The sequence below is a fragment of the Typopeltis vanoorti genome, chromosome 12, assembly GCF_054136105.1.
Source record: "Typopeltis vanoorti isolate ZY-2024b chromosome 12, IOZ_Tvanoo_1.0, whole genome shotgun sequence".
NCBI lineage: Eukaryota > Metazoa > Arthropoda > Arachnida > Uropygi > Thelyphonidae > Typopeltis > Typopeltis vanoorti.
In genome coordinates, this window is record NC_143560.1 from 35,603,948 (window position 1) to 35,617,197 (window position 13,250).

The following is a 13,250-nucleotide window of genomic DNA, read 5'->3' on the forward strand; positions in this document are numbered from 1 at the left end:
CCTGGCTCCCACTGAAGAGACCTCAATAAAGGTCGAAACAAGTCTGGGTTGTGGCCCTTCCCTTAAATGGATAACATTAGACATATCCGCAAGGAGATGTTTTTTGCATTATGGGAGATACTGAGATAGGAGTGTTGGTAGCTTGCTCCACCTTTGCAAGGAGTGCCCTGGTGTTGTACCACCTTACCCCAGTCCTGAAGATACTTTCAGGCACAAACTTTGTTTGCTCACACTTGGATAAAGGATTAAACTAAATTTATTATACTCTAACCAAGTAAAAAATAAACTTGCAGCAAGTTCCAAGATTGCATTTTGCAGTTTGCTATTCTAGGACACAGAGAGCATACCATTTTGTGGGATTGTCTACCATATAGAGCCACTGTACTGGCAACTGTGTGTGGGATGTCAGCCACACAGATTGAAAGAGTAGAGGTGATAACAAGGAGCCCTGGGAGACACCTGTTGTGATTTTACATTCATCTAATTACCTGCAGCTTAACTAGGAGTTTTTGATTACTGAGTTAGGATTTGGTAAGTTTGACCAGTCCTAGTCAAAGCTCTCAAAGAGTTTGAAAAGAGCCTATTATGCCATATTTTGTCAACATCCAAGAAGATCATCCTTCTGTACTGTTTCCAATTGTATCCTATGCTAATGTTTTCCATAACTCTAAGAACTTGTTGTTCAGTGAAGTGGTTCTCCAGGAATCCAAACTGCTCTCAGGTTTATGAGACGAGATTTAGTTGTTTAGTGACACAGTCTTAATTAGTATAACCCTCTCTTTTTCCTAGGCAGGAGAGCAAGCCGATTGGGCAATAGTTCTGAAGAAATTTTACTGCTTATCCTGGTTTTGGGATTAAGATCATGTCAGTTACTTTATATCATGCTGAGAAGTAGTGAAATCTTAACACTGCATTAATAATAGCAACAATATACATTATGGCTTTATGCGGCAGGTGTTTGGTGATTTTTATAAATCCCATCTGATCCTGGTGCTGTCTTATTCTTAAGTTTGGTGATGATTTTGTGTACCTCAACAGGAGATGCCATTTGGATGGGTTGCATTCTTTGTGCATTTTAGTATACAGCGTACATGGTTTTACTTTTCTGATGAAGTCATATTTAAAAGACTTTCATGGCTTACACATGTTACAAAAAAATATATAGAATTTTATTCAATAACTCCAATACATTTCATCCAATGTTACATGGATATAATCAGGGAGACAGACCGTTAACTACATTCAAAAATGGATTACAACTGAGTCATTAACCCTTTCTGACCTGAATTTTTTTTTACAAGTGAAAAAAATTTTTCTTTCTATTTATTTTGTCTTTAGGTCTAAAAAAGCAAGGATATCAAGTATTTTTCTGAAAAATACATTTTCATTTTTCAGAAAACGAAAATGTATTTTTTTTCAATGATTCGTGGAAATTTCATTTTCAATGAATCATTGAAAATGAAATGATTCATTTTCAATGAATCATTTCAGAATTGGAATCATTCACTACGTAACATGGGCTATGAAGGCCAAGAAAGTTAGTGATTCCAATTGGAATCACTAGGGCAGAAAGGGTTAAGCATGTATATACTAGCTTGTGTCTTGGTCGCATCTGAAGTATGTGATTACACTATTAGAGTTCAAAGGAAAAATTATAAAAGTTGCATAGATAAAATATAATTTAAAATAATTATTCATTAAAAAAATAAACAAAAAATAATAAAATTAATAGTGATTATTTCCCAAAATGTAGAGATTAGCATGCAGTCTGATAGGTTGGGATTTGGATGATTTTTGTAGCATTTCCCATGTTTCAAATAAAACAATAAAATAGAAACTTGCTGGATTGAAGAAATTTTGTCTGGTTTGAAAGAACTGTGTGCCTGGTGTCAACAGTGTGAGAAGCAAAGCAAGACCTATTGGATTCCAAAAATGTAATATAGTCTTGATGTTCTTCGATTCTAATCAAGGAAGAATGGCAAGTATGTCTGTCCAAAATAGTAATGATGACCAGAGCAGGAGACCTGGCAGACATCTGGTATGAAAAGAGGTGGTCATATATCCTTTTGAGAAAATAAGAAGGAAGATGGTTTTGCTAAGGATATGTATGTAATTTCAGCTAGGATATGCAGATGTAATAGATAAGAATGTCAATAAGCATCGTTATGAATCTACTGAAGGGGATTATGATTTGGGTTTAGGCATTTTGAGTGATTATTATGTCTATACACAAATGTGAACAGCATTAGAAATAAAGTAGTTGAGTTTGTTGCTTTGGTGAATATGTTCTGGCTTAAATTGTTTCAATTAGTGAAACTTGGCTCTCAAGCTGGATGTAGTAACTGGAATCTCGAGTATAAAGGGCATGGTATTTTTAGGAATCACAGAAAAGACAGGAGAGGAAAGGGGGGGGGGGAGTGCTACTAATGATATTAGATGATCTGAGTCCAATTAGAATAGAAACTCATGAAAGCAATAATGGTAACAGTACTCTATGTAGCAGTGAGTTTGAGGCTATCTGGTGTGAAGTGGAGGCTAACAGGATGAAATATGTGGTGCGGGAATTGTTATAGACCTAACAGTCCTGACGGATGAAGAAATGCATCACCAAATTATGCTGATGGGCACTAAATGAGTAATTATTATGGGTGACTTAAATTATCCAAACATTGACTGGGTAGCAGAGAAAACTCATAATAAGATATTGAAATTCAGCTGCTGCATGACAATTTTCTCAACAGCATGTGAAAGAAGCAACTTGAGGCCAATGAGTGTTAGATTTGATCATAGCTTCAGAAGGTGTTTCAGTTAAGGATGTGATTGTTTTGCCAACAGTCGGTGATAGCGATCATGCTGTGCTAACCTTGGAAGTAGCGAACTATAAGGATATTCCAATCAGGACAGGTTACATGCTGAAAAAAACCTGAAATTATGTGACCAACTCGAGAGAATACCATCTTTGGTTCCATGGTGTCAGTCACTGAATGGAAAGAATACCGCAATTCTGGGAAGCTTTGAAAAAATGCTTAAATGGTGCAGTCATATTTCATCATGTCATATTTTATAATCATGTAGCCCTAGAGTTTGAAGAACAAATAGAATGGGAGTGAAATTGATGTGCAATCTTATTAAGTGAGAGATTTATGAGAAGATGATGATGATGTGCAAGGAATATCATATCCTGTCTTTTTTGAATCATATAGGACTGATGCAGGGAAAATGTTTCAGCACTTGGCGGAGAGGTAAGAACAAGAGGTCATCCTAAGAAGTTGGGTAAGAGTGTGGTTAGCAGGGGCATGAGGAATTTTTTGCTTGGAGAGTAGTGGATGAATGAAATGAGTTGCATGAGTCAATTGTGAGTGCTTTGTCTGTTAATGGTTTCAAGGAGAGATACAATGGGTACTGTGTTGATGATTTGGGTGTCCCAAAATGAGTCTCAAGGCTCCACAGAGATGCCTGTGCTATAATAATAATAATAAAACCAGAGGATAACTGCAATGCTGAAATGAACACTGACATGTAAAGATATGGAAGTCATTTTGCCTCTTTACAAGGCCTTGATATGACTGCATCTGGCCTACTGTTACAGATTTCGTCTCTAAGGTTTGGAGGAGATAAAGAAGCTGTGGAAAGATTGCAAAGAAGAGTTGCAAAGATGATATCAGGATTATGGGATGTAGATTATGAGGACAGATTGAGTATATGTGTTGCAGACACCAGTAGACAGGAGAAAGAGGGACAATATGATAGAGGTGTATAAATTTTTGAAATGGCACTATAGAATACTGGTTGATAAAATTTTTATCATATGGAAGATTGGGAGAGGACAATGGGGCATCCTCAAAAGTTAAGTTTGTGTGCAGTTAAGAAAGGTTGAGAAACTAGATTTTTCTCTCAACTGTACCATGAGTGAATGGAACAATTTTCTTGTTGAGTATATCTGGCATGAATGAATTTAAGAGAAGGTATGACAGCGGGTGTGGGTGATTCATAGCTTCTCTCAATGAGTCCTTACAACCAGAGAATTCTAATAATAATATCCCATCCAGTTCCACAACATTATTAACATCACACTTATTTAATATTCTAGAAACTTCCCATTCTCAAACTGTCAGTTTGCTGTTCTCCTTCCTATTGTTATTCAACATTACTCCTAACACTCCCTAAATGAGAAACATTAATAAAATACTCAATGAACATTTCCACTATATTCTCAGAGATGACCTTTGTTCATCTCCAGCAAACTAAACCAGTCTTTTGTATTTACTTTTTGTTTTGCTAGTACATAACCACAGAATTCTCTAGTATTTTGTTTTACTGCTTCAGCCAATCTCCTTACATATGGTAATTTCTCTTTACTACACTTGTCACCTTCCTAGCCTGTGCTTCATAATCTTCAATGCTGCTGAAAGGTGCCCTGTTTTTATACCTCCTCCATAACATCCTCTTTCTCAGAAGCTTCTGCATAATTTCATGGCTCATCCATTTCACCTTACTTTCTTTATCCTCCTAACCTTTGGAATATAACTGGAAAGTGCCATAAGTAAATGACTCCAGGCAAAGTCCAAGACACTGCTGATTTCTCTTCCCTTCAATTGATCAAGCCACTGCACATCATCAATTTGTTTCCTTAATTTATCATAGCCCCTGCTCTATAATTCCACACATTTCTCTTGTTGTGTGAAACTTGTAATTGCTTAGCCATTTCCCACATCAAAATCGCATGATCACTTTCCCTAGTTGGTGGGATATATTGAGTTGATATCTTCCATTATCACTGCATGAGATGATATAATTAAATCCAAGACTCATGTCTCACATGTTGCTTCAACTACATGCTGCATAACGTGATTGTCACTAAACAGATCAAGGATCATATATTATTTCCTATTTCCAGTCAGTGCTTCACCCATTATTATTGTCCTTTTGTTACTCACCAGTCTCATCTGTCTGAACATTCAGAATCATCTCTCTCTCTCTCTTCATTTTCTGGCCTATACCAACACCCCATTAAATGTTTAAAATTCATGCTTACCTCAACCTTGCACCAAATGGCCTCAAAGCCATTATCATTATTGCTTTCTTTAAGTTTTACATGGAGGGAATACAACTCTTCTGAAATCATCAGTAATGCCTCACCTCCTCTTTTATCTTTTCTGTCTTTTTCAAAAAATACTATAATCATCATTTTCTATTCCTGAAAGTACATCATCCTGACACCATCTCAGTGACACCAACGATTTGTGAACTGACTAACTATATGAAGGCCATGAATTCTGGACCCTTATTTTTAATACTCCTTGCATTGATGTATAAACACAGTAGCTTCCCCCAGCCCCCCCCCCTTCCCCCCAAAATTATGTAATCCATCATTCGAGTCCTTTGATCCTGAAGTTCTCATTGAGACCATCCCTGCATACTTATCTCATTCTTTATCTCTGGTATCTTATACCCACATTCCCATTAGCTAGTTTTCATTTTCCTGACTGGTTACACACTCTCCTCTCATTAATAGCACCACACTACCTCTCTCTCTCTCGAATGAAAACCAGCTACCATTTGCAGCAAACTCTCTCCTACCTTCAAATTTATATCATACATACAAATACTCATGTGCTCTCTTGCTTCACATTCTAGCATTATTATAAATTCAAAAAATAAGTTACTCTTCTTAGCCCTCTACTACCATATCCTGGCAACACACTCACAATTCTCCCTTTTACACTCTTCCACGTCACTGTCTCTAGCAACACTTGCAAATCCCATACTACCTCGTTCATACTTCCTCACAAATCATTTATTTTTATCAGCACAGTCAACATATCATTACTCTCTAAATATCCCTCTCTCAACATTTCTTCCTTAAAATCATTATCAAGCACTGTTTCTTCCTCTCTCAACAATGGTCAATGAAATATAATTAATTAACTCAAACCTGTTTTTCTTTGAAAACAACAACAAAAATAATAATCTGTGCATAACCTTTCTTGGGTAAGATAATATTTCTTCTTTCGTGTTTTCTTTAACATATCAGTTCCTTTTTTTATTTCTATGGAATAAAAAGATCATTTTCAAGTTCCCTTTTTTATTTCTTTTGTTTTTCTGTTTTTTTTTTAAATTTATTTTGGGAATCCTTATATGGGCTTTTTCAGTTGAAGGTGAGTTAGCCAATCTCATACGGCGGTAGCAGTGTTTTTTCTCTCAGAAACTCAGGTTTTTCATCCCACGTACAGACAAATCGACCTTCAGAATACACACAATTTACAGACAAAAATACTGTTGTTGGTGATGATGGGCAATAGATGGCATTGATGGTAGTGGTGTCATAGTTGGAGAATTAAGTAGTAGTAGAAAGGATGAGATGTATTTAGCGAAGTAGAGTTGTGTGCCCTCCCACAATGAGTCCTTGGACTCCCTGGAGGTGTCACGTAATAATAATAATAATTTCTGGAAACTTCACTCAGTCCTGCTTACATTCCACATCCATGGCTAGTGGAATGATGTAACAGACATCAAGTGTAAGCAAGACTTAGATGCTGTTTGCTCATTCCCTCTACCCCACCAGTTTCTGGCATTCTTCTTCATTAAATAAACTGCATGTTGCATTTGTAAACAAAGCAAACAACTACATCTGTTTTCAAAATTCTGATTGAAATTTTGAAGAAGATAAAAATGCTAGTACCCAATGGATCCTACATCAGCTGACAGAAGGCTAGCATACAGCTCACAAGAAGATTGCAGAAGAATGATGCATTGTTGAAACTGAAGGCAAAGAGATTTTGAACAGATTTGTCCGTATAAAAAAAACACAGATATAACATTTTGAACCAGAGGTGAAAAGTCAATCCTAACAGTGAAACATCTAACCTTGTCTCATTCCAAAAAATGTCCGTGTCAACAATCAAAGGTAAGTTAATGATGATGATAATGACTTGTGACAAGAATAAAATGGTAGCAATGTATAGAGCACTTAGGATCCTATGTGTGTGACAATAACAGCAGCAGCAACATATACAAAAAAGTTTCTGCAAGATATTTTGTGATTGAAAATTTATGCACTCAAAAGACCAGATACGTTTGCAGCTACAGTCTTCAACATGCATGACCATGTGAAACTACATGTTTCATATGAAGTATCTGATCTTATGGAAAAGTATGAATGGCAATTACTTTCCCTAGAGTTCTAACATTAGACTTTGAGACTTCAGCTTGTTCCCTAAATTGAAAGAACCACTCTGTTGAAATGTTTCAATATTATTGACATGGTTCAGGTTCCTGCTACAGTGACCTGACTTGGAAATTACACTGGAATGAAAATTATACTGAAGGCTCAATGTAGTTTTTGAAATAAATGTTTCATTTAACAACAGGAGTATAGTGTGCAGAAGTCTTGAAATGACCTTGATGCTATCACTGCACGTGAAAAAATGATATATCATTAATCACTAGACCACTCTTATTTTAGAAATTTTGTTTAGTATCATATCTGGAATTGAGATTATACATTTTTAACGTGTAATTTGGCTGATTATTCTAAAACCAAAACTGATTGATTTTACACATAGCGATAGAATCATTTGTGTTGTGTCCAAGTGATCAAGGTACTGAAGGTGTTTAAAAGTGGAGTTTTTTTAATGATGGTCCCACCAAAGAAAGATTTATTTGCAAACCTATAGTACATTTGTACTGTGGATGGGCTATGAATTTTTTTTTTCATTTTTATTGATTTTATATATTTTTTGTATTTTTTGTATTTTTTTATTTATAAAGTCCAGAAGCTCTCCTCTAGAGACCAAGCAAGCATGGAACTTTTTCAAGCAACTTCAGGCCTCTAATAACTAGGGTGGTGATCTCTCATTGGGCAATGAAATTCATCTCTCCCCCCCCCCAAAAAAAGACAATCACAAACATCCATCCCCATAGCGAGATTGGAACCTGCAGCCTGTTGGTTAGAGAGGTGATCAGCTAACCAATCACCAACCAGGCCAGCACCTTTGCTGTAAGCATTGACCTAAAGCAAATCATTTGCCTCCCAAATAGAATTCCTGACAATGCTCTGGATCTTTACTTAACCAGTTCTCTTTCATTTATTTTTTTTAATTTTTTATCTCAGGAGCTTAGGTGACTACTCCTCTTGGCAACTCAGGTCACAGTCGCATTCAAATTTCAAATCTAGTGAGTGCCCTTCTCCCAGCTATTCACAACCTCATCGATCCTATATCAATGCCATGGTTTTCCAAGAGAGTGTGACTAGGCAGTCCAAGAAAAGAAAACAACTTATCAAAAGTGGCTTGGGACAAATTCTCCAGCCTCATTCACAGCCTGTACCAAAGCCTACAACACTTGCCAGTCCATCATTAAAATACTATGTCTCACTTTGAAAGGGCTAAATGTTAAAGCTTTCCACTTATGCCAATGGTAGTCATGTCTTCTGGTCCTTTGCAAAAGCTGTTGGGTGCAACTTTTCTCCATCTGTGTTTTCACTTCTTCACTGTACAGAAATTGTAACACCACCTAAAGTTTATCTCCCGGCATCATTTTTCTCATCCAATTTCAGAAGACGTGATCAATGCAAATCATCTCCTTTACCTGGATCACTTTACTGCATGCATCCTGTGAACTTCTTCCAGAAACACATCAGAAGAATCTTGAAAAACCTGGATATCAAAAAACTTCTGATCCTGATATCTCACCAATTGTGCTCAAGAGATGCACTTGAACTAATACCTGTTATTTATCATCTATATACTATGCTATACTCAGCTGGCATCCACCCTACAACATGGAAGCAAGTCCATATGTAATCAATTCCAAACAAAGATAATAAATACTACAATAAAGAGCCAAGAGGCTATTTTTTTCCAGCGATGTAAATTAAGTTAAGGGGATATAAATCCCTCCTTATTTCAAAGCCGAATAAGAAACTCGAAGATCGAAATCTAAGAGTTTTTCATGCTGAAGAACATTTGGCGAGTCCAAGCGTAAGTCAACACCTGGTAGTACAACACTAGGGCAATTCGGAGCAAAGGTGGAGCAAGTTTCGATCACTGTCCTTAATACTTTCTCATAATGTAAAACGCAGCTCCTAGGAGATGTATTACTGTTTTACATTATGAGGGAAGGTCACTACCCAGACCAGTTTCGACCTTTATTGAGGTCTCATCAGTGAGTAGGTAGACCTGAATAATACCAAGGTTTAAGTGAACAGAACTTACATACTTTACTATACGAATTGCCAGAAAGTTAATTGATAGTTCTTCGGCTTTGATTATTATTATTATTATTATATAAAGCCGGATTATTATTCGGCTTTGAAATAATGAGGGATTTATTATCCCCTTAACTTAAAAGATAATAAGCGTCTACCTTTCAGTTGTCAACCTACTACTCTCACATCAGTGTTGACTAGTATGGAGAAAGTCATCAATAGTCAACTTCTTCAGCACATGGAGAACTATCAATTAATTAGTGACTACCAATATGGATTTTACCAATCAAGATCCTGAAAAAAATTCCTCACCTACATTACGTATCTCTGGACATGTGCCATTAAAAGATCTGGAGAAACCTGTGCTGATGTACTTATCATTATTATTATTATTATTATTCAGGCCTCCATGGAGTCAAAAGATTCATCGTGGGAGGTCCTTTCTAAGAAACATGCCTATCAAGACGCATCAAGGGAGGTCCCTCCTAGGAAACACAAAGTCTATTATACCACTCCTTAAATGCATTGACCGTTCTCGCTCTCACCACTCCATCAGGCAATGCATTCCATGGTTCAATCACCCTCTATGCAAAGAAACCACTCCTCACCCTCTTTCTCACAGTTTCTTTTCGTAACTTCCAGGGATGGCCCCCTTGTCATTACTTCTTCCTGCTGTTCAACCAAGCGAAAGAACTCCCCAGTGTCAACCCTATAACCACCTCTCAACAGTTTAAAAGTCTCAATCATATCACCCCTCCTTCTACTATCCACCAAACTCTGCAGTCCACACTCCCTCAGCCGATCCTCATAACTAACATTGTACAGTCCCGACACCATCTTTGTTATCCGCCTTTGTACCCTTTCCATAGTTAATTTATTTCCTTCATCTCCTGTGGACCAGATCTGTGAACAATAGTCTAAGTGTGGTCTGATCAGAGTCTTATACAACGGAATGATAACCATTTTATCTCTGCAGGTCAGTGTCCTTCTGATTATTGTAGCAATCCTCTGTGTTACCTTCACTACCTTTGCAATATGTCCCCTAAATTTCATGTTTCTATCAATCATCAAACCGAGATCTCTTGTCTCTCCTACTTCCTCCAGATTAACTCCTCCCATAGAGTATGCAGCGTCCCATCGATGTGTCCCAAACCTCAAGACCTTACATTTTGCTGCATTAAACCGACACCCCAATTCATTTGCCCATCAATCTAGCTTATTCAAATCCTCTTGCAGGGCTATCACATCTGCACCATTACTAATGACCCTTCCCAGCTTCACATCATCTGCAAACAACCGAATATCCCCTTGAAATCCACGGGCAATGTCATTGATATAAAGGTTAAACAATATAGGTCCCAGTACTGAGCCCTGTGGAACCCCACTTGTAACCTTCTGCCTCTTTGATATTGCTCCACCATACACAACTCTCTGATACCTATCGGACAGCCAATCCTGAATCCAGTTGACCAATCTGACATTCAGACCTATGTGCTGCAACTTGATTATCAGCTTATCATGTGGCACCCTGTCAAATGCCTTTGCTAAGTCTAGGAAAATGGCAGGAAATGCCTTTCCCTCATCTAATGCTCTTGTAACTTTATCATAAAAGGCTAGCATACTGATAAAACAAGAGTGCCCCTCCATTTCTTTTCTTTATCATTTCTAAGTCATTTGATAGGATTTGGCACTGAGGTATTTTCAGCAAGCTGTTTTATGGTCTACCTTTCTCCTTTTGCAATTGGATTGCCATGTTTTTCTCAGGTTGTGCATTACATGTAATGGTGGAAGGTGTTCTCTCTCTTCAGATTTTCTTATTAATTCCTCAAGACAACAACCTCCAGCTACTTAAGAGGAATATCAACCAATTACTTTGCTCTTGACCCTTGAACATACTTGGAATTTATTTGTTAGAGGCCTTGCAGTCTAACATATGCAAGATGAAACATATTAATCCATCCAAAAGAACTGCAGAAAATATTCAGCATTATTATTTTATTTTGCTTCTAGTGTTTATATTCTTTATACTTACCATGGAGAGCATCAGTTTTCTTTAATGGCACTTGAACTCTGTGAAATATGGCTTTTCTCCATGATTTATGCTGAGTTACGTTTTCCTTGCCTATGGGTTTTTTAGTAGTATGACTCTTCTGTCCAACTTTCAAAAATCTAGGTTGAAAAATAAATTTTTAAAGAAATTATAAAAACTATTAACCAAATATTTCTGAAATTTCTAGATGTAACTGACAGAAGAACAATTTATACAGATGTTTGTATGTTAATCTCTTTCAAAAAAAAAATGAAATGGGAATAATTAATTTCATAAAATTCTTTTCATGTACCAATACATGAAAAGTGTGCCAAATACTGAGGAAGCAGGATGCAGTCTGCAATTTAGAAGTGGCAGCAGTGTTACTGACATTATTTTTTTAAAATAAGTGGTATTGTCACCACCTATTATGATATTGCTTAAATTTCACTGAGGAATCTCAATTTTTAACAATTAATACAATATTTCAGCCAAGTAACTGCTTATAAATTATAATCAACGGCCCACTTCCTTTGTACTATTTTTACTTGAAATGTTTGTTTTTTATGAAATATTACTTAATATTTTTAGATGAATTAGGTAAAATAGACAAGAAGAAATCATAAAAAAGGACTGAATAATGTAACATGTAGCAGTGTCTGCAGCATTTAACTTTCTTCTTCCTCTTTATAACTTTGCCCTACATTTCAAGTCCAACTGTTGCAGATCCCATTAGGAAATTAACTAGTATAAGAAACAAATATTCCAAATTTGGTCAAAAAAAAAAAAAAAAAAAACCCAAAAAAACTGCATCATTCAACAGAGAAAGGAATTTTTGAGTCCTCTTCCCACCTTCTTTTTACTCTAATTTAGCTGAATTAGAGGAGACCTTTAGGAACATAAAATACTCATATATTCCAAATTTTGTCAAAATTGGTTGAACACTGCACTTGCAGAAAAAGTAATTCCCCCCTCCCGCATACACACCCATCCTCAATCTCATTCTGGGCTAAATTTTTCAGAGATTTTATTTTATTTTCCTAACTATGCATATGTAGAATCAGAAGCAGCATAAGCCCTGCAAAATATCCTATGCTATCCAATGCCAGACCTGGGGATTCGAGAAGTCATTCTATAGTAAGCCCATGCCACTACTATGTCCTACAAAGCATGCAAAAAGAGAGTATCTTGCATTCAGCCTGTCTGAGAGAGCCCAAAGCTTAGCAAGTCCATATAACTTGGTGACACGAAACACATTTAAAGGATACAGTTACAGGGGTAAATTTTGGTATAGTGTGGTGTTCATCCTGAAGGTAGCCATACCAAGTCTTGGTTTTCAGCATAGTTAGCAGCCTTCTCATGATGGAGGGTAGTGAATGGCTTCCCAGCACCCACAACTTGTATGCAGATAACTAACTCATTTCCTCTCTTGACAAGGTCAAGCTTCCTCAAGATGTGACTCCTTCCTTTGTCAAACCAGATTGAAATGATCATGAATGACATACCAATTAACTATTCTTAATTTAGTCAAAGAAGGATACAACTAGGGTGAATGGCTTTTGGAGGGTAAAAGATATACTCAGATGTGATATTTCAATTAGTTTGAAGGAGAAAGCTTTCAACCATTGTGTCGTACCTATAACTACACATGGCAGTGGAACCTGGAATTTAACTAAAGTTTTGGTTCACAAACCAAAAGTTATCCAGAGAAGAATAGAAAGGAATATGTTCAGTGTGATGCTTAGAGACAGGATACCATCCAATTTGATAAGATCAAGTACAAGTGTATCAAATACATCGTGCATTCAAAATGGAGATGGGCTAGACATATTGCATGAAACATGTAATCCCTAGAGTTTCAGGAAATATTGAATTGTTAGGATTTCTTTAAAGAGATGGATGAGAAAAACTTAAAAGAGAACAGAATGGGAAAACATTGGGGAAACTTTTGTCCAGCAGTGAACAAATCCAAATTAAAAAGAAGAGAAGAATCTAATCAAAATTACTTGAACA

The 13,250-nt window shown here is 36.6% G+C and overlaps 1 protein-coding gene across 1 annotated transcript in view; it reads right to left on the bottom strand.

Annotated features, from left to right (window-relative positions):
* LOC150100690 (TBC1 domain family member 1-like) overlaps positions 1-13,250 on the bottom strand; it is a 342,041-nt gene that overhangs the window by 173,544 nt on the left and 155,247 nt on the right. Inside the window, exon 11 of the mRNA XM_090401806.1 lies at positions 11,241-11,377. Coding sequence (XP_090257932.1) covers positions 11,241-11,377 — 137 coding nt within the window. The remainder of the gene's footprint in view (positions 1-11,240; positions 11,378-13,250) is intronic.